The following is a 20,356-nucleotide window of genomic DNA, read 5'->3' on the forward strand; positions in this document are numbered from 1 at the left end:
GTCTACTGGGCAATGAAAGATCTGCTGTCAAAGAGAATAAATGACCTGCTGACACAAAACTCCTCATCTTTTCAAAGAATCCAAGGGGCATTTAAGAATGGGAAGAAATGACTTCCTCAGTAATGCGTTAGTTATCAACATCCTGAAGGTCAATCAGACTACAAGCACTGTACTAAGCTCCCAGCATACAACAAAGGAAAAAGACAGGTCCTGTCCTCAAGGAGCTCATATTCAAGTGTGGGAGATAAATCATGTACCTATAAAATAAATACAAATAGATATGTCCCCAAGAGAATATTTTAGTTACCATCTTTACCAAGGAGGTGCAGATAGACTACTTGAGCAAAAAGTGATGACTGATATTTTAAGGTCCTCACCTTTTTCTTCAAGATAAAGAACTAAAGAATCAACTGAGTATTTGTAAATTTCTTAGCAAAATCTGCATCAGGAGGACTGAGACACTGAAAAATAAGCTGGCCATAAATCAAGCAAAAACTTCCATACCACCAACAAAGCATGGTCACAATCATGGTACAAATCTCAACTTAGGGATAGGTTCAAATTAAGGGGGCTAAAGCTGAAGAAGGAAGGAGTCTGACTCAAATGTGAACACTTAGCTTGGAGTAAAACTTGCACAAACCTCTCCAAAATGCACAAGAAATATTAAGAATGTGAAGGAATAATATCTTTAGCTGCAATAATTTGAAACATTTTTAAAGTCCCTACTATATGCACAAGACTACAGTAGACAGGACAATTAAATGAGATAACATTTAAATAAGAGACAACTCCTGTCCTCTTGTAACCCCCAATCTCATATCAGTTTCATACCAGAAAATAACTACCTACATTATCAGGGGCTGGCCCACTTCTAAGGTGTACGTTCCATCCTTCAACACAAGACCATAAATTTTAGAGCTAGAAGAAATCTTAAGTCACCTAGTGGAACTCTCTCATTTTCCAGAAGAGGAAGCAGGCCAAGACAGGTGAAATAATCTGCCTGAGTAAAGAAAAGAGCCCAGATGCTAATCCTGGGCCTCTGATTCCAAATCCAGCACTTTTTCCACTATACCACTTTGCAACTGATGTACAATTGCAATTGACTACATGTTAAATAGAAGGTAACAACCAGAGGCTAAGACATTTACTAGCTATATTGGAAAGAAATGAATTAGGTATAGAATTTCCTGAGTACTCTGCATAATTTCAGGTAGATGATCTTTTGGGGAATTCAGTGGCAGAAAATGTGTCTCTTTCAGCTAAATATCCAGAGACAAATTAGTGGCTGTTCCTAAGGCAATCTGTTGTATAAACACTGTAACATCTAAGACTGAAGAACCTCTTGAATGTCCTAAGCTCGTATCACTATCTCTGTTGCTTCTTGCATCAATTCCTTCTAGGGAAAAAGATTTAGAACTATACTGGTTTTTTGTTCAAACCCATGACAGGACAATCAAATACAAGAGCTGATATAAGAAACTAATTTTATTTCCCCATACACTCAAAAGTGTTAGGCAATACTGTTAGTCTGGAAATAATGCTGAATGCATAGTATTTGCTATTGATCTGCTCAAAAGGCTTCAACAGAACTTGAAACTCCTAAATAAAAGGATCAACTTTCTACTTTTAACAAATAAGATCTATCAGTGGTTAAGGAATCTCCTTCCCTGGTGAATTTGAAAACATAAGATAAGTTACCAGTTGCCCAAGATGAGTAAGTCCAATCCATGAAGTCTTCCCCTATTCCCCTCAGATCTCACATAGAACTTTGTTTTCTGATTGTGATTGTGATTTCTGATTATGCTTTCTGATGCATTTTGTGTGTGATTTTGTATTCAAATTATCTATCCTCCATAGAACTCTGTAACCTCAGTATGGAACCTCAGTATGGAATAGAAGTGATCCTTGGTTCCTGAAGTCTCTGTGAGTACAGCCCAACTTCCCCCTGGTTTTAGGAAATTTTAAAGGCTTAGAACATGGGCTAGGGAGCAGACTACATATCTTCTCTCTAGGGGCCAGCACAGGAATGGGCTGTCTTGTAAAATAATGAACTTCCAGGCACCAGAATTAGAGCAGAGGTTGGATAATCTGTCAGGAAGGCTGAAAAAAAGATTCCATTGACTGGAAGGTTGACTAGACAACAAGTGAAGTCTTTTACAATGCTAAGAGTCTAGGTATTATAAAAATTCACTCTAGTAACTGAGAAAATTCACAAAGTGGCTAAATCTACTATAAAATATGTACTCATCAGTCTTTAAAAATGATAAAACTTTAAAATAGACTAATTATATAAGATAATAGATATTTATCCAAATTGTCTATAACACTACTATAACATGGAGTCAGGCAGTTTTCTATAGCAAGAAAAAAACAAACACAATCTCTTATATAAAGGACTTAGATGAATATGAGCATATGGAAGCTTAGGAAGTGAGATGGCATCTCCTGTGCCCTCAAAATGGTAACAAATAGCAAGATCTCTTTTATTTCAAACAGAATCTTGGTATTCTTTCAAGCTTTTGTGAAGGGAGAGAAGGATATGAATCATTAATCCCATGAATCACTAATCCTATGGGACAAGCAGGAAGGAATTCAAATCTTCAAAGACAACTGTACTGTTAAAGCCAACTACATTTTTCAAGCACACATTCTTTCAAATCCCCTTTACCATGCCTGTGGTCTCATTGCAGCTAAGTACAGTCTGTGGTTTTGCTATAGTAGCCTTTGCAACTGTCCAACTATTGACAAAATAAAATGTAGAAATCCATATGCTGTTGTACTAACAGATGTGTAAAGTTACAGTGGGGGATGGGAGTAGGGAGGCTCCCTGATGTGATGTTTAAAGGTCACAGATGTGATAAGATCCTGAAAAAACTAAGCATGTTCAGTGGTGGGTCTTGCTTATATTTAAAATTATAATAATAGCAGTCTGCTATTATAGACTTCCATAATAAAATGATCTGAATCACATTTCCTCAAAACCTAACAGCTAACATGCAATAAAAAGCTGATATAATATGGTTAGCCTTTAAGACTGAATGTGGCTCCTGTCTCCAAGACAGTGGTATTAAAAGTGTTTCACCATATGGACAGATCAAAGAGCTCAATGCTGTGAAAAAGCAGCAGTCAATAGTCACAAGGGCTTCCAACCTATTCACTATAGGAAATCATTTCATTGTTTTATTTCCTAGGCCACAGTAATCACCTTCCTCTTTGAAACTAAGTATTTTGAGTGATTTGTTATAAATGTATAATGACAGTCATAAGTATATCTAGTTGTTTTTTTTTTTTTTTTGGCATGGGAACACAAACTGCTGATTGCCTTGGTCCTTAAATAGTTTCTAGGTGTCCTCATAATTACATGTCACCTGTAAACAGGTTTCAAGCCAATGCAAATTAACAAATGGTGAACAGATGGACTAAGAACTGACTTTTGTCAAGAGATTTAGCAAAAAATACTTTTTGGCTTTGGTCTTTTGGGAACATAACAAAAAAGCCCACAATTTCTAGCCAAATATCTTGCCTCAATAGAACTGCCATGCACACAAAATGAAAATAAATAAGGCCCATTAGAATTTTGAGAGAGAGGAAATTTGATTTACAAAAATCACTCAACAGAATCAACAATGCAATTTTTTACTCTCTGGGCAATTAGCCAAATAAGCAAGGTGGTTAGCAATACAAGATATCCACAAAAAATTACTATTATGTCATTTATACAAGCTATGTGAGAAGGAAAAAAAAAATACTTGCAACTTAATGGCTAACAAATAAGGTCTGAGGCTTAAAGCTGAGTGAAAGTTCCAATATATGACTACAATCAAGTAATGACCTACAGGACAAAAAAAAAAAAAGACAAGGCCACTTGCCTGCAATCATCATGACCATGTGCAAACATATATCTTGAAAGCAAACTACTCTTTTTGGAATAGAAGTTAGAAAACATGGGTTTAATCAGGGCTGCAAGTAACAAATTCTCTTGGTCCAAAGCCCATTATTTTAAAGATTAGACAATGGAGTCTTAAAAAGTTTAAATGGGAGAGAGTGGAGAGATAAAATGCATGTACAAGGAACAAATATTTATTGTCTACTATGTGCAAGGGATTGTACTAAGTGCATTACAAATATTATTTGTCCAAAATCACAGCTAGAATTGGAACTAAAGTCTACTATCTACATGCTCAGTGCTCTCCTCATTAAACAATAACTATCCTTTAATTTCTCCAGTCTAACACTGAGTTGGTACAAAGCTCATACCAGATCATGTTTCATAGAGCCAGATTCACAATGCTATCTAAAGAAATCTTCCTATTCCTTAGCTGCCTCATTGATAAAAAAGGAACAAAAGCACTTCTCTTTTGCCTGCTTAGAGAATGGGAAAAGGAAGCAAAGAAAGTTTATAAAGCATTTTGAAACCCTAAGCAAAAAAATTAACAAAGTCATACAAACCATGTTATTACTCTCTTTATAATGTTTTAAATTTGTCAAAATAGAACCATTCTTGAAGGAAAAACTCTTTTAAAAATAAAATGACAATACTTAAGTGGCTACCCAACAAAGTCACAATGTGAAATTCACATAAAACTCTCAATACTCACTGTGGTGGTAAGACAAGAGTTGTAGGTTGAGCTTTAGGTCGCCGTTTTGCAGATACTCCCATCTGGTTGGCAGAACGTTTCAGAGACTGTTGATTCAGGAGACCAGAAGCTAGACCTGCATGGTACTGCAACTATATAGAAAAAAAACAAACAAAAAAACTCACCCTTAGTATGTTCCATCATGTTAGTCATCTGGAAGATCCAATGCTTAATATGTCTAAGCCCATTGATCTACTCATATAATTCCAAACAAAACTAATGTCCCAAAGAGGAAGGCATTAATAAGGTTATTTTAACTTTTATACTCTCTGGATAATAAATAGTATATTTTTCTGTACATATTTCCAGTTTGTGAAGATTCTGCTTAGCTTCCCCTAAATAAGAAAAAATAAATAATTCCATGCCATCAATTATGAATAGCATAACCAACTGACTAAACTCAGTAAGAGTTTCTGGAATCTAAAAAATTCATTAGGCAATACTAATGACAGGGTCACGATTTTAAGCTTATAGAAACGAACATGAGTACACTGATATTTGCTAAATTAATAACAATAGTTCACATTTATATAGCATTGCAAGAATTACAAACTTTTTATACATTAGCTCAATGGAGCTTCATAATAGCGCTGTGAGGTTGATAAGTGATGTAGATTAGTAGACCTTGATTCAGAGAAACTAGATGGAACTACCCAAAGCTACACATCTTAAGAATTGGAATTTTGACAGTAAGTGATCTTTTAACCATACCAAAATATCTTCATTAAATTTTTGTTGTTTTTCAGTTGTGTCTGACTCTTCATGACTTCATTTGGGGTTTTCTTGGCAAAAATACTGAAGTGGTTTACCATTTCCTTTTCCAGCTCATTTTACATATGAGGAAACTGAGGCAAAAATGATTAAGTGACATGCAAAACTGACACATAGCTAGTAAGTATCTGAGGCCACATTTGAACTCAGGTAGCTGAGTTTTCCTGATTGTGGGCCTGAGACATTATCCACTGTACTACCTCATTGTCCACATTAAATAAAGTTAAAAGAAAAAACTGAATTATGAACAAAGTTCAAAGAAATTATTCCCAAAGAAATTAGAGATTGGTATAATTAGTGTTAAATTTATTTTTTTAAAAAGCAGCATAAGTGGGACAGTTAGATGGCACAGTGGATAGAGTACCAGCCCTGAAATTAGGAGAATCTGAGTTCAAATCAAACTCAGACAAGTAATATTTCCTAGGTGTGTGATCCTGGGCAAGTCACTTAATCCGAATTGCTGGAGGGGTGGAGTGGGAGGGGGGGCAGTATAAATTAAATCTTATCAGCACTAATATTCCTCATCCACACAAACATCAAACCTTGATTTAACAACTTAAAACAAGTCAATTTATTTCTCTATGCCTCAGTTTTTCAATGTGGAAAATGGACTTGATGTTATTTGTTTCTGAAATATATTGAGGTTAAGAATGCAACTCTATTATTCTCACTTATCAGCAGATACACTTATTTTTTTCTCCTAAATTTAATCTGTGAAGTAGTAATATCTGTCTGTTACTTTACTTCACCTTCCCATTTCAAATCCAACATTTCTGTATTTTAGCTCTCAGTAAGAGATGTCAGCATGTGTCTCTACAATAAAATGTTATTTGAAAGGTATTCCAATTTTACAGAGATGTAAATAAAACATTCAAATGTGAAAATGACAAGTTAAGAATTTGGATTAGTACCACTTACAACATACAGTCTGTTTCTTCCACCCTTCTAAAATTATAACACATTCTTTTAAGCACTTAGAGTCAACCAAATATACAAATAGTAATTTATTTGGCAGCACTGAATCAATTTCTTTTCAAAATGATCTTACTAGGCATAGATTTCCTTTGGAAAATCAGTTATACCACAGCTCTTGATAATGAAACTGGTGCCCACCATATACAAAGGGCTGGGTCCTGGATGCAAAGGCTAATAATGTACTGAAAAATAAATGGCCTTAGCTAAAGCTATTGAGCCAAGCACAGTCAGAGAATGAGAAAAACAAAGCCAATTGAAATGTTCTGCACCTTGAAAGTGGCCATAAAAATGAAGCTATGCAGTGACCCAATAGGACTCGAATGTCAGTGTTTGGAGCATCCATATTACTTTTTAACAGGCTCCTGATTTACTTGGTTGATTTGCTGCATGAGCCATATGCAACACAAGACAAAGATATATGGTTTTCTTAATAAAAACAGAGTTCTTCTCAGAAAGGGAAAAGGGGGGCATCATTTGGCTCTAACAATTCATTGTAGACCAATGAATTTTGCTCAAATTTGTTTTTCTTGTACAGATTTTTAAAATGGGAAATCAATGGAAGCAGGGGACAGTACAAGTTTGAAAGACAATGTTTCAAAATGTCAGCGACTTGCATTTCGATCTTCCCCACCAGAATTTGCAATGAATGCAATATGCACAGGGTTTTATGGAATTAAAGGTAAAGACAGCTTGGCAAGAGCCCCCTCCTGGCTCTAGAAGCATTCTCTTTTTTCCTTTTCTTCTTTGCATCTTTATTAGGGTCCATGCAAGCTCAGCCATTCCATCACTGCTGACTCTACTCTAGAAGAGTTCTGCTGGCTATGCATCAAAGTGGCATGGTGGCTGTTCTGCCCACCTGGCATACCTCACATCACTTGCCCAAAACAAACAAAAAACCGGCAGAACTGTGTTAATCACCATCTGATGGTAGATGTTTTCCCATGAAATCTTGTGCCATCTTGAACCCAGTCAATATATGCTACACTGCTTGAACATGTGTAAACAGAAAGACTCCCATTCCCGAAAACAAAATGTATCCTTGAAAGCTGACTCACAGTGATTAAGTGACGTTTGTTAATCATATATACCTACCCCAGCTTCCAGGAACAGACCCGACTGTCAAGATCTATAAGGGTCCATTAAATATTTACCAAACCATCTTTATAATAGAAAAAAAGGTCAAAGTTAATAAAACTGATAGGCAGCTTCTGTCTAACCTGATTTATACATTATTTAAAGACAATTTACACTACCTCATGAAACACAGTTTTGATCTGAAAAAAAATCTTGGAAAATGTTCATTTATATCATAGCTATGAATATCAGAAAGGAAGTTTAAACAATTCACAAATTAACATCAAGATCATAACATTCCACAAATTACAGCTATTGAATTTTCATTTACCAGTTCTGTAATATTTTCTATAAAAACACACTTCACTAAATATACTTCTTTCCAAATATCTATGGCATGGAAACAATTCTATTTCATAAAGCAACATCCCAAATTTCTAATGTGATTTTTCCATTTAGCATCATTTCTCCTCTTAACAGCAAGATTCAATAGGAATGAAAATAAAAGGGCAGGAAGAGAATAGGGAAGGGAAGAATCTGGATAGAAAGGTAAAAGACAATGGCAACTGAATGTTGCAATATGCTGTCCGAAATGGCTGTATTTTTCTTTGTTACAAGATAGGCTTAAAGGCAGAGCATAAAACAGGGAGTGAATGGCACAAAAAAGGCATCAATTTTTTTTTTTTAAACAAGAAGAGTAAACAATATAGCCTTCTTTTGCTCATCACAGTCTTCATTCATTCATTCATTCATTTTATTTGATAGCTGATTCCCAAAAGTTATGCTTTAGTCGTTTTTTTTAAACCTGTATTTTAGGGAAATTTCTTAATTTATGATTGCTAATTCTACTATTAATGATCAAGGGTCATAATACCAGGCTCCCGACTAAAATATATTCCAGTCAGTTTCCTTTCTTGATGTGTGTTCACAAAGGTCAAAAATTTGGAATTAAAGAAAAGATCAGTCAAAATTAGAGATCTGAATTATTAAAATACTTCAATTTTTCTTACACGAATTATTTACTTAAATCATTTTCCCAAAGACAGCAATCGTAAACTTTAGCTCAGCACTTTTCAGAATGATCAAGTTGAAATTAAGGTAGTTAGTAGTTCCAATTATACTTATGGATTAACACATGAATTTTAAAAAAAGTACATAAATGAAAATTATAGAATTAAGAATAAAATTCATAAATCATAACTCAAATTAACTCATTCCTAACTCATATTAAAAAATTAGATGGACAGTGACTCTCCCTGCTGTTCTTAGCAATGTGCTGTAGATGCCACATTCCTAAGAATACTTCTAAGAATATTAAAATTGGTCAAATGTTTCTGCTAAATTCTCAATGAACAGAAAAAAAAGAAAACAGAACAAAAATCATACTGAATAAATCTAACATATTTAATAGGGAATGTTCAATTATAAATAATATTTTTAAATTAAGGTATATGATTAAGGACAATGGAATCTCCATGATAGGCCCTTCCAAAATGGTTTGTTCTACTTCAAACACAATGGCAACAAAAACAACCAATAAAGGAAAAGCCAGTATTACAAAACAGACCAACTAGATGATACTTTACATTAAAAAATTTTCTTTCACCATAAATTTCTTTACATTCCTTAAAAGATTTACCAAAGTAAACAAAATGATTTAATTGCTTGCTGTCTTGAGAAGAGATGGGACAGAGTGAAGAAGAAAAATTAGAAACTCAAAATCTTATAAAAGTGAATGTAGAAAATTAGCTCTACATGAAATAGGTAAAAAAAAATACTATTAAATTAAAAAAATTGATTTAAGATATTAAGTGTTCAAGTATATAAGTAATGCATCAGTAAAGTAGAAAAAGCAAGTGGCTCTAATCAGTGAACCTGGATTCAAGTCCTTTCTGATATCTAATATCTGTGGTTAACTAGACACAGCCCTCAACCTCTCTATGCCTCTTTCCAAATCTGTAAAACAATAAAAGTTCTTGAGGTCCTTCTAGCTCAAGACAAACGTTACTATGACCATTAAGCAAGGTACAATTCTAGTAACTAAAATCCCACGGACAGAGTCAATTAATTAAAAATAAATTATTAAATACTTAACTATATACTAGTCAGCATAGTAAGTGCTAAAAATAGAAATATCAAGGATAAAACAATCCCTACTTCTCAAGTAGTTTATATTCTGAGGAGAAAACAAATACATATATAAAGATAATAATTTTAATATAATAGAATTGTTAATAGACTCAAGTTAATAATAACTTCTGAACATTAGCAGATCCTGAGAAATATTCCAAGATATTATCATTTCACTGCATTCATAATCTGTATGATCCTGTCCTACAGTATTGCTCACAAAGAGACCTTAACCACTGCATTGCTGATGCTATAAACCTCACTTTCTCATGATTCTGGATGCCTGTACAAGACCTAAAAGGAGAACATGTCCCTTCAGTTCATCTTAAAAATGGCTGACATTTATTTGATCTTAAGCCTGCTATTTTACTTGATACATATAATACTGCATATTTGGACATGCGTCATGCCCCTCCTTGCTAGATTATAAGTCTTAGAGAATAAAGATCATATCTTAATTAAACTTTGCAGCTTCACTGTCTAATAAAGTGCCTTGTATTTCACAAGTATGTACTAAATAACTGTTAAATGAGTGAATGAAAGAATGAACCACAACATAAGACACCTAAGAAGTGTCAAACAGACTGTCAGCATTGCAGCTGATACCAGTGCCTAGGGAAGCAGATTAAAATGTAATTAGGAAATATTTAACAAAAAAAAAGAAAATGACATAGAACATAGGTAAAGTTGATATGGAGTTTTCAAAGTCAATATGCAGCTGAAGGAACTCTAATGGATGTGCAAGGGTCTCATTTCTGTTTGAGGACAAGTGGATCAGAGTCCCTAGGTTTTAGGGCCAGGCAGAACCTTTTAAATTACTCTATTCCAGTTTTCACAAGATTTTAGATAGCTGGGCCTTGAAGATTTTCATAAGTAATCTGGCCCAGTAGACAGTGCACTGAACTTGGTTGGATTCAAGAGAAAGACCTAAATTACATCTTAGATACTTATGAACTATGTGATCCTTGGCCAGCTATTTGCTCAAAGCCTCAGGTTCCTCATTGGTAAAATGGATAAAGTAAAATTTGTACTTCCTACCCCAGAGAATTGTTGAGGGAGAAAAAAGAGAGCTTTGAAAACCTTAAAGCATTATAGAAAATACTTATTATAATCAGCAAAGATGCAGAGGGAGTCTATATCAAGAGAACTCGGTTGTAAAAACACTTAGGCAGAACAAGTATTTAATTAAGTTGTGGTCTCCATTAAAAGATATGTTCTTGGATTATGTGATGTTCTTGGACAAGAGAATAAAGGATATAAATAAGCAATGATATTAATATTCTTATTCAAATGAACTCCTAAACTTTTTCTTATGCTAGCCTACTCTTTGCTCTGTCCTAAACAATGAAATTTCAATTATTTTTCTTCCAATTGGTTCCAGACATAACAACGTTAGTGAGTTTGGGGAAGAATTTAATTGCATTTTTCAATGCACTTAAAAATACTCAAAAATTTTTTTCAAAGGAAGAAGTGGAAGAAATGTAGTGTGAAGCCTTAAACAATGTCACAAAATCTAAAGCCGATTCTGGGCAATATCAAATTTAATCTTTTCTGTGGCTTTTATATTGTTCTGTAAAATGTGTCAACACATTTTTAAAAATCCTGGGTTCAAAGAGAGTCCATATATAATTAATTCATTTTTCCTTGAAGATTCTCAACATGATTATTAGTGTATCAAGTAAGCATACTACCTATGTAAGAATTACTTTAGCCTACAGATCATCCATAAAAACAGTAAAAGTCAACAATCTGGACATTAAAAATGTTTTAAAATTACAAGCCGATCCTTATGATCACATTTTAAAGACCACATAACCTTAGATTGACTTAAATCATACATTGCTTGAAAAGGGAAAAAGGCAAAATTTCTCTATAAATGTTAACATGTCCCTGAACTATTAAACCACTGACCAGGACAAAGATTAAAGCATAATCAGGGCTATATTTCTGCCTCTCATTATTAAAATATGTTTTTGGTTCAGTTAATGAGGAGGACTCATTTAATATGATAAAGCCCTAGTTCTTCTTTTGAAAAACTAAGTGTGCATGCCTCAATTCGCTATGCCCAGGAAAGAAAGAGAAATGCCAGCTCTAATTGTTTTCTTTGGGTTTTTACTTTATATCTCAGATAATGAGATCAGTTTGGAAGCTGCTTCTTCCTACCTCCCCCAACCTAGGTTTGATCCTTTAAAAGTAATTGCATTTTTAAGCTTGGTCAAAGCAGCATCAATAAACTATAAGAAGACCGCCTCCAATTTATTTGCTTATTTGTTTTCTATTCTGAAGCTAGGTTTGGGGCCTTTCAATTAGTATTAAAGGATGCTGAGATCAGGGCTATGTTTCCTGTCCATTTGTAGCACCATTTACTTGCTAACTGCTGTTTGTTTTTAAATATTAATCCTCACATTTTCAAATACAAAACATTATCCAAAAAAAGAAACTAAAATACATGCCCATGGGGACAACCACTGTTGTTTCTTCAAATCACTAGAACATTTAGGATTGGTTACAATTCTTTGATTTGAACTTCACAAGCTCACACCTTTATTAATAATCTTTTCTCTACAACTGCTCCTGTTCACACTGCATCTGCTTGTGTGTTACATATCTCAAGGATGTCAATCAGCTGAAAGAGTTGTCACTCATATCTGAATAGTTCCTTAATAAATCAGTGTAGCTGAGAAAAAGAATGCAGACACAAGAAGGTTCATAATATTTTATTTTGCTTCTGGTTAACCATCTATTTGCTTATACCATATTTTCAATCTTCTCCATTCATTCACAATATCTGGAAAAACAATTCCAAGGGCCACCACAAAAGGCTTTACCTAGAAAATCACCTAGTCCACTTAACAAGTAGAATTAGCTGAAAACACAAACAGGTCCTAGGGATAGTTCCATAGAAGGTTAAGAGGCAAAGATAAACAAGGATAATTCTAAACTTTAAAGATTTGATGAGGTTTGGCGCAGGGCAGAGAGTTGTGGGAACCCCTTCTGGTTGGCGCAGGTCCTTCATAAATGAATTTACGAATGTGAAAAGTTAGATTGGTAAAACGAAGTTTATTGGCACACTGAGAAGTCAGCCTTTGCTAGGAGGCTAATTTCCTTAGTGGCAAGGTCCTGCTAGAGAAGTAAAGGTCTAGCAGGAGTCCTGGCAGAAAGATAAACAAAGAGTGTAAAGAAATCCTGTCAGAGAGATAAACAGGGGTGTGTTAACACTGAGAAGAGGTCTACAACACTGAGCAGAGTCCTGGCAGGCAGCTTTGCCAAAGAGAGAGAGGTTCCTTGACAAGGCATGGTCCTGCTTTGGGCCTCTGCCAGGTCCTGACAGAAGTAAGAGAGATAAAAAGGGGTTAATGCTGAAAAGAGAATGTCTTCTCAGCAGACAGGACGTCCACACAAGCAGCTATGCCAAGGAGAGGTCCCTTGGCCTGGCATGGCCCTGCTTTTTAGGCCCTCTGCAAAGAAATGAGCCCCAAAGTTTCTCTTTTTAAGAGATTTGAGACTGAAGTTTCAATTGAATGAGATTACTGCCCCCAGGCCTAGATTTCCAGTAGAATGAGATGGTCCTGAGCCAATCTTCAGCTCCAACTAAATGAGACCATTTAAATTTGAACTAAGTAGGGAGTGGTCCTGGACTCAACTAGTCCCACTAAGATAACAGAATGAAATCACTTTATCTTGATTCTCTGAGGCAGGCCTCTCTCCCTGGAGAGCCTCTCCCTTCAAGTAAAGCCTCTCAAGCATCTACCCCCAGTCAGGACAGTTTCAGGGCTCTCCCCCCATCGTTTTGACATAGTAGAAAGCAGTCATTGTTCCCCTCTGACATTATGTCCAGAGACGAGCTACATAGACTAGTTTATACACTGGTCTAAATTACTCTAGTATTTTTTTTTTTAATATTCCAAACCCCAAATAGACTCAAACCATCTCAGGCTAGTGATTCTAATTTTATTTTTAGAAATTCACAAATATTCATGCATACAGATGTACATGACACAAAATTTACCAATAAATCAGTGGCTATGTTTAAACTGGAGGCAACTAGGTGGTTCAGTTTGTGTGGTGCAGACAGCATTTAAAAAAAAAAAAAAAGCTGGAGAGATCTCTACAAGCAAAGCAAAGTTATACGTTCTCATGGGGATGGGGTGTCCCACCCAAGAGCAGACAAGGAGGCACCCCAGGGGGCAGGGTCAACACTTTTTATCCCTAACGCAAATACCCCCTCCCACCACTGACCCTCATCCTTATTGGCTGAGGACCTTACATTCTAAAGGAGGGAACTACCCAAGAAATTGAACTTGACCAATAAGTACATAGTTGCCCATATTTGACCTAAACGGAAAGACACCGATGTCATAGGAGGATAACAAGGGGACTTAAGTATGCCCTTAGGGGACAGCAGGGAAGGGACTTAAGTCTCAGACCAGCTATGTGACTCTAGGCAAGTCATCTAATCCACTGAAGAAGGAAATGGCAAACCATTCTAGTATCTTCCAAGAAAAGTGTAAAAGAGGTCACAAAGAGCTGGATATAACTGAACAACTGAACACGAAATGTTCAAATTAAATGCAGAAGTAGCAGGAATGAACAATCAATGCATTTATGAACTATTTGAGTTATACTTTAATCATTAAAAGTAAAATCTTGGTTTGTTTAAATCATGCTCAGAGCCTTGATTAAAATTCTATAAAAATGCGAGACTTGAACAAGATAATCTATAAAGTTCCTTTCCAAAACCATGTAAGTACTAACTATAAAGGCAATTTTTGTGAAACTGAAATATATTTACTGTTCTAAACTGGTTCTAACTCCAGCCAGTTCCTTATTAGTTTAGGCTTGATAATGGAACAAAAATGAGACCTTCATAAGCCATTTAATTGCTTACATATAGGATTTACATAAGCAAGAAAAGGCTATTAAATGAGGATAAGCACTTGAGGATCCCCTTGACTTGAAAAAATGAAGCTCCGACCTAATATCTACAGGTCAAGTGTCCCAAGATTTCTTGCAGCTCCCCTTTGTTGCTTTGTACTTGAGACAAGGAAGTGATCTGAAACAGTCAAGTCTCAGGAACACTCCAAGGAAAAATTATCATAAGAAAGATGCAGTTAAAAAAATATGGTAATATAATGATCCTACCACACTTGGGAAATGAAAGAATAATATCACTTAATAGTAGTGACTAATGAACAATAATAAAGGTACAAACTAGCTAAAACAAGGGGGAAGGACAGGAGATTATATGTAGTCAATGTTACCTGACTGAAGATCCAGAAAAGTAAACTGAAAAGGAGCAGTCAAGATAGGTAGGAAAAGAATCGAGACAAAGTCGTGTCATTGAAAAAAGTTAGGGAGTTCCAAAGAAAAGCAAATGTTCAACAGTGTCAAAAGTTGGAGAGATATTAAGAAAAATGAGGACTGAGAAAAGACCATTAAATTTGGCAATAAAAAAAATTTTTATTTAAACTTTTTTGTTACATTTTAAGTTCTAAACTATATCCTTATCTTTTTATCCTTAACACGTACTAAGAGAAGGCCATTTGACACAGACATCCATATTGTTACAGACATGTAAGACCATACTAGGAATAATTCTATTTATCAGTGCATTCTCTGGAGGTGGATAGCATCTTCTTTCATAAGTCTCTTGTAGTTAATCTGAATATTTCTAATACTTAGAAGAACTTAGGTGTTCAAAGTTATTTTACAGATAATATTGCTGTTACCATACACAATGTTTTCTATATTATTTTATTTCACTCTTCATTATTTCATTCCTAAAATCAATTTGCTTATCATTTCTTAGAGCATAGTATAGATTTAGAAATTTAGAGCACATTGGTAACTCATCAGTAGCAGATTGCAACCTCCAAAAGTATTCTTTATGTTTCCCATTCTGTTGTTGGAAACCTTGATTACAAATAATGAATAATAAGCCTTCTTGTTTATCATTTAGTATGAATTGGATGAAAAAGAGAAAGAAAGAAAATTCAAGGAAAAAGAGTCATTAACTAAAGAAGAAAATAGAAGCTAGAAAACCATACTGTCATTAGTTCAAACTAAAGGGAAAAAATACAAACTAAGAAATTAAAAAATGAAAATGGTAAAAATAAAGGTAGCAAATCGGGGAAGTTTACACTAGAATAACATTATTCTCATATTGCCTCTGACCTAAGGTCAGAGAAGGACTATCCAAGCAGTACAAAAACAAGGTCAGGATAAACCTTCTATGAAGAATGACTGCCCAGAATTCAGTGTGGCTATCACAGAGTTGCTCTGGGTATTTTCAATGAAAGACATTTCTCTTTTAACTTCTTTCACCCCAAAGTTGTCAAACAGTGAACTGATCTTATAGATTTGGTGTAAAAAATAAATAAGGGAAAAATATACCCTACTGATCCTCTCTGAAAAACTGAGAGAAAAAAAATATTCTTAACAAAGTCATACCCAATTCTTTTTAGTTAAAGGGAACAAGGTAGGGAGTAATACTTTAAATAATAAAAGAACCAAATAGAAAGGAGAAAATGAATTCATTTTGATGCTTGTGAGATTTGCTAAATGTCTAGGATCTGTCCTAAACATCCTCACTAAATTCAGATAGAACTGTACTTATTCTAAGAGGTCTTGCTAAAATGGAAGTTGGGAAAACTGGAACAGGAAAGCACCTTTGAATTCTTTATTGAGATGGTATTTTTCATTCACACAAAACCCTAAGATTCCAAGAACTGGATTTAATCTTGTCACTCCTAAGATGTCTTCTAGTTTTGACATTCTATCTTGCATATAGTAGGCACTCAATAAATGTTTATTGATTTGAATAGAAATTCACTATATACTAGAGACCTAGTCAAGAAACATTTATCAAGCAACATCTATCTATCCCAATATTGTGCAGAGTACTAGAGGATCAATTCTACTAAGGGTCAAAAAATACATGCTTTTAAACTTTAGCATGTTTCTAAAATATAAGCATACAAAAAAGATATGAGAAAACCAGCACTAACTGACAAAAATTACTATTTGGAACCTAACTAGATGAGCAATGACAAAGGAAATAAAATTCAACTTATCCTTCAAGGCCCAGTCAAAATCCAACCTCTTCTTTGAAAGCTTCTTTGATTACTCCTGCTGAAATTAATATATTCAGTGCAGTACTCACCATATTTTAATGGAAGCATTGGGATTTTTTAAGATCTTTTGATTTTGGTTGCTAACCATGTCATGAAGACAAGACAACCCAATATATTAACAAAGTATTAAGCCACAGCTTTTAATGAATGTTAATCTGCTTATTGCAACTTTGTAGCCTAAGTTTGGATAAGAAAGGTTTAAGAATTTATTTGCTATTCTTACACAGCGAAGTTTTGTGGAAAATCCCAAAAGGCTAGATCTCTATAGATAATGAGCATGTGTGGGGGGAAAAATAGGGTCCCTTAGCTCTGAAAATGAACAGAAAAATAATGTTTTCCTGATCCTCAGTTAGGGTCCTAGGTCTGTGAAAGCAGTTACTACAAAGCTGAATTAAAGACTAGCTTTTGACACTGTCTCACATGGTACAGATCTAATAAGTAGGAAAAATTCCTAAGTGCATCACTACCCATATGAGGTAAGATCTATGTTGTAAACAGGGAAAGGCCAAAAGCCTCCAACTGGATTTTGCTTTCTACATAGACTGACATCGGAGCTGTTGATACTTTGCCAAGGGGATCGGCAATGGACCAAAAACCAGAGGCTTTGCAGTGCCCAGGAACCCAATCAGCAGCTATAGTGCAATTTCTGCAGTGAAATAAAAGATCAACTCAAATTTAGTTCATATATATTAAGTATTATGTCTTGGATCTTTTGGGGAAGTCCACTGACTTACCACAAAATCCTCTATTCAGAAAGCACTTACTACTAAATGGCAGGGAAAACAGTTTGGAAAGCCTATACCTCCAGTATCTTCTTTTTTTAAAAGGTTTCCCTCATCAGATTATAAACTCCTAAAGAATAGCAATTGTTTTTTGTTCATATTTCATATCCCCACAATACCTTAGCAAAAAATCTTGTATGTAAGGCACCCAACAAATAATTAATTAAGCAGTTCAAGAATAGGAATAAGAGGAAGTTTGGACTCATCAAGGTCTATAAAGACATTTTCAGAAAAGTCACAATTAAGTAGCACATTTCCTATCTCATAGGACTTCAAAAAGGAATAAGTGCCTTACAAATCATAAACAAAAGGTTCCTTAAGCATATAAAATTTCCATCTTCCTCTCCCATCAATTTTCCCACTGTGGGATTCCTGTCGGAAAGAGAAAGTAGCAAGTAATGAAAACTGGGTTTGTTTGTTTTTTTGATTTGATAGTCTTCAATAGTGTCAATTTAGTTTTAATTAAGCAAAGACAACAAATGCATTATTAAGTCTTCAAACAGTTAAATTTTCAATTTTTACTTTTAAAACTCAAAATCCATCAGTTTTGATTGATAAGTGTACTTTTTACAACTAAGAATAAAAAAAAGTCAAGATTGGCAACATTTTTCGCCATATAATTTGCTTCCTCTGCCTTTTTCCACTGCACTGCACATAAATCAAAGAAATGTTAAAGAGGCCCATATATCACCAACTGGCATTTCAAAACTATTTACAAAGTAGCTAACAGACATGGGACAGAACATACAGAACTGCAACCAGGAACTCTGAGTACAAGGGGCCAAAATTAACTCAAGCACTGACAGGGGGTTAATTAAGTTTACAAATAACTTTCCAATGGGCAAATGATGATATTTAATAAGAATGGCCTGAGTAAAACAGGGTTAGGAGAAAAGGAAAAATGGCAATGACGTGATCAAAAAAAGAATAATGAGTGTTCAAACAACCTGCCAGTTGGGTGAGTAAGCATAGAAATCTGGAAAACAGGCAGGAGAAATAATATTTTAATAAAGGCTGCACTAGGTTTTCAAGTAAAGTCCACATTATACTTGCAAAATGGATGCAGTCTCCAAGTTACAGGCCAAGGTAAAAGCTCAAATATGTCCCTCTGAATCCTCTCTATAAAATGGTCACAAGAGTTGGAAACTGTCAATTTAAATGAGTTCTTCTAGTACTTAGATAATTCAAGGCTAGTCCACCATTAACAAACCGGTGTCTTCTGTCTGAGTTCTAAGAAGCAAATAAGCTGTACTGTCTATGTGTAAACGGCAGAACCCCAGTGACCAAAGGAGAACAAGTAAGATTCAGGCTTTCACAAGTGATTTAAAGGAGAGTCTAAACTATGCACAAGAGCCATATGCTTCACCTCTGAGGAGGAAAAAATAAAATCTATTCCTTACTACACAGATCTCTGTGGCCACAGAACAAAGGATAGTGATTGTAATGATGTCATCTTGGCTTCTATGAAAAGTTCAGCTTTTAATGCTGCCATCACCCACCAGGTATTCTTGCCCTTCACTGTTTCACTCAAAAAAAATAACTGTAGATAGCCAAAATAATAAGGAAGCATCACAGAGAAAAGGGGTTTTAAATCAGCTTGTAGGCTTAGGAAAAAAAATGAAAAGGTCCTCTCTTCAAAGAAGAGCAATGTCTTATAATCTTTCCCTCCCTGCCAAGCTGTAGTAGGTTCATAAAAGAAACCAACAGACACTCTTTAGCAAGGGTACTAGTGACCCAAAAAATTATTAAAGGATAATATCCTGCCTATGCGCATGGAAACTTCATAAGAGCAAGCAGCTTGAAGAAAATGATGGTTTCAGTAGGACAGTGTTTCTCCAAAGAGAGCTACAGAATCAATCCACAGGAATTTTTAGTAACTTTTCAAAGTGGGGAAAGGTGTCTCCTAAGCCAAAATCCATTCTAGGAAAATTCAAAGGGAAAGAAAAAAACCAGGATAAAGCTAAATCAGAATTGTAAAGCTATTAACTATAAATTATAATAGAAAGGGAATTTTGAAAAAGGAACATTTACTAGTAAGTGCAAGAACCTGTACATTTTACTACTAGACCATGAGATCTGGACCTGGAAGAGAGGTGAATATTTCATTCAACCAATTCATTTCAACAATAAGGAAAAAAAGCCAGAGAAGTGAGATGAGCTGTCCACCATCACATGGAAAGTAAACAAGTAATAGGGCCAATATCTAAGCTCAAGTCTCACCTCCAAAAACCAGACTTCTTTCTCACTACCTCATGATACTTATAGGACGGACCAAAACTGGCCGATCTCAATTCCAGACCACAAATAAGGAATCACTTTTCCCTTTTCTCTAAGAAGAGGCAGAGTACTACAAGTTCAAAATGTCACAATCAGTTGTAGAGTCAACAAAATGACGGCTTTTCTTGGTTACAAAAAACATATATTGAGACCTGGAAGGGTTCCTAAAGGTCACTTAGCGAACCTCCTCACTATAGATGATGGGGGATTGGACCCAATAGAAAGTTCAGTGGCATTGAGGGGGTAAAAAGAATGGAGAAATCACTGTAGGAGTAAAAGAACAAGAGAATCAATCAATAAAACATGAGGATGGGGGAGCAAAGAATTATGTGCAAAGGAAAGCAAATCGATCAGAAATGAAGCCTTAAAGTTAAGAAGGACCAGAAAGAATAAGCACTGTTATACTACAGTATGGGATTTGCCACCTGGGAGTATATCTATTAGTTTACTATAGTAACACTTAATTTTATTTCCAGTTTAACTGCAACAGTTAAAGGTTTTTACAATAGCAGATGCCTTTCCTCCCACACATCAATTAATTTGCAAATTCACTCAGGTTGTAGAAATAACGAAGTGC

At 35.0% G+C, this 20,356-nt stretch overlaps 1 protein-coding gene across 1 annotated transcript in view; it reads right to left on the bottom strand.

Moving 5' to 3' along the window:
* Positions 1–20,356, bottom strand: part of MED27 (mediator complex subunit 27) — a 251,343-nt gene that overhangs the window by 152,749 nt on the left and 78,238 nt on the right. The window contains exon 3 of the mRNA XM_023494313.2: positions 4,599–4,729. Within this exon, the coding sequence (XP_023350081.2) occupies positions 4,599–4,729 (131 nt within the window). The remainder of the gene's footprint in view (positions 1–4,598; positions 4,730–20,356) is intronic.

This window comes from Sarcophilus harrisii, chromosome 2, assembly GCF_902635505.1.
Source record: "Sarcophilus harrisii chromosome 2, mSarHar1.11, whole genome shotgun sequence".
Taxonomy (NCBI): Eukaryota; Metazoa; Chordata; class Mammalia; order Dasyuromorphia; family Dasyuridae; genus Sarcophilus; species Sarcophilus harrisii.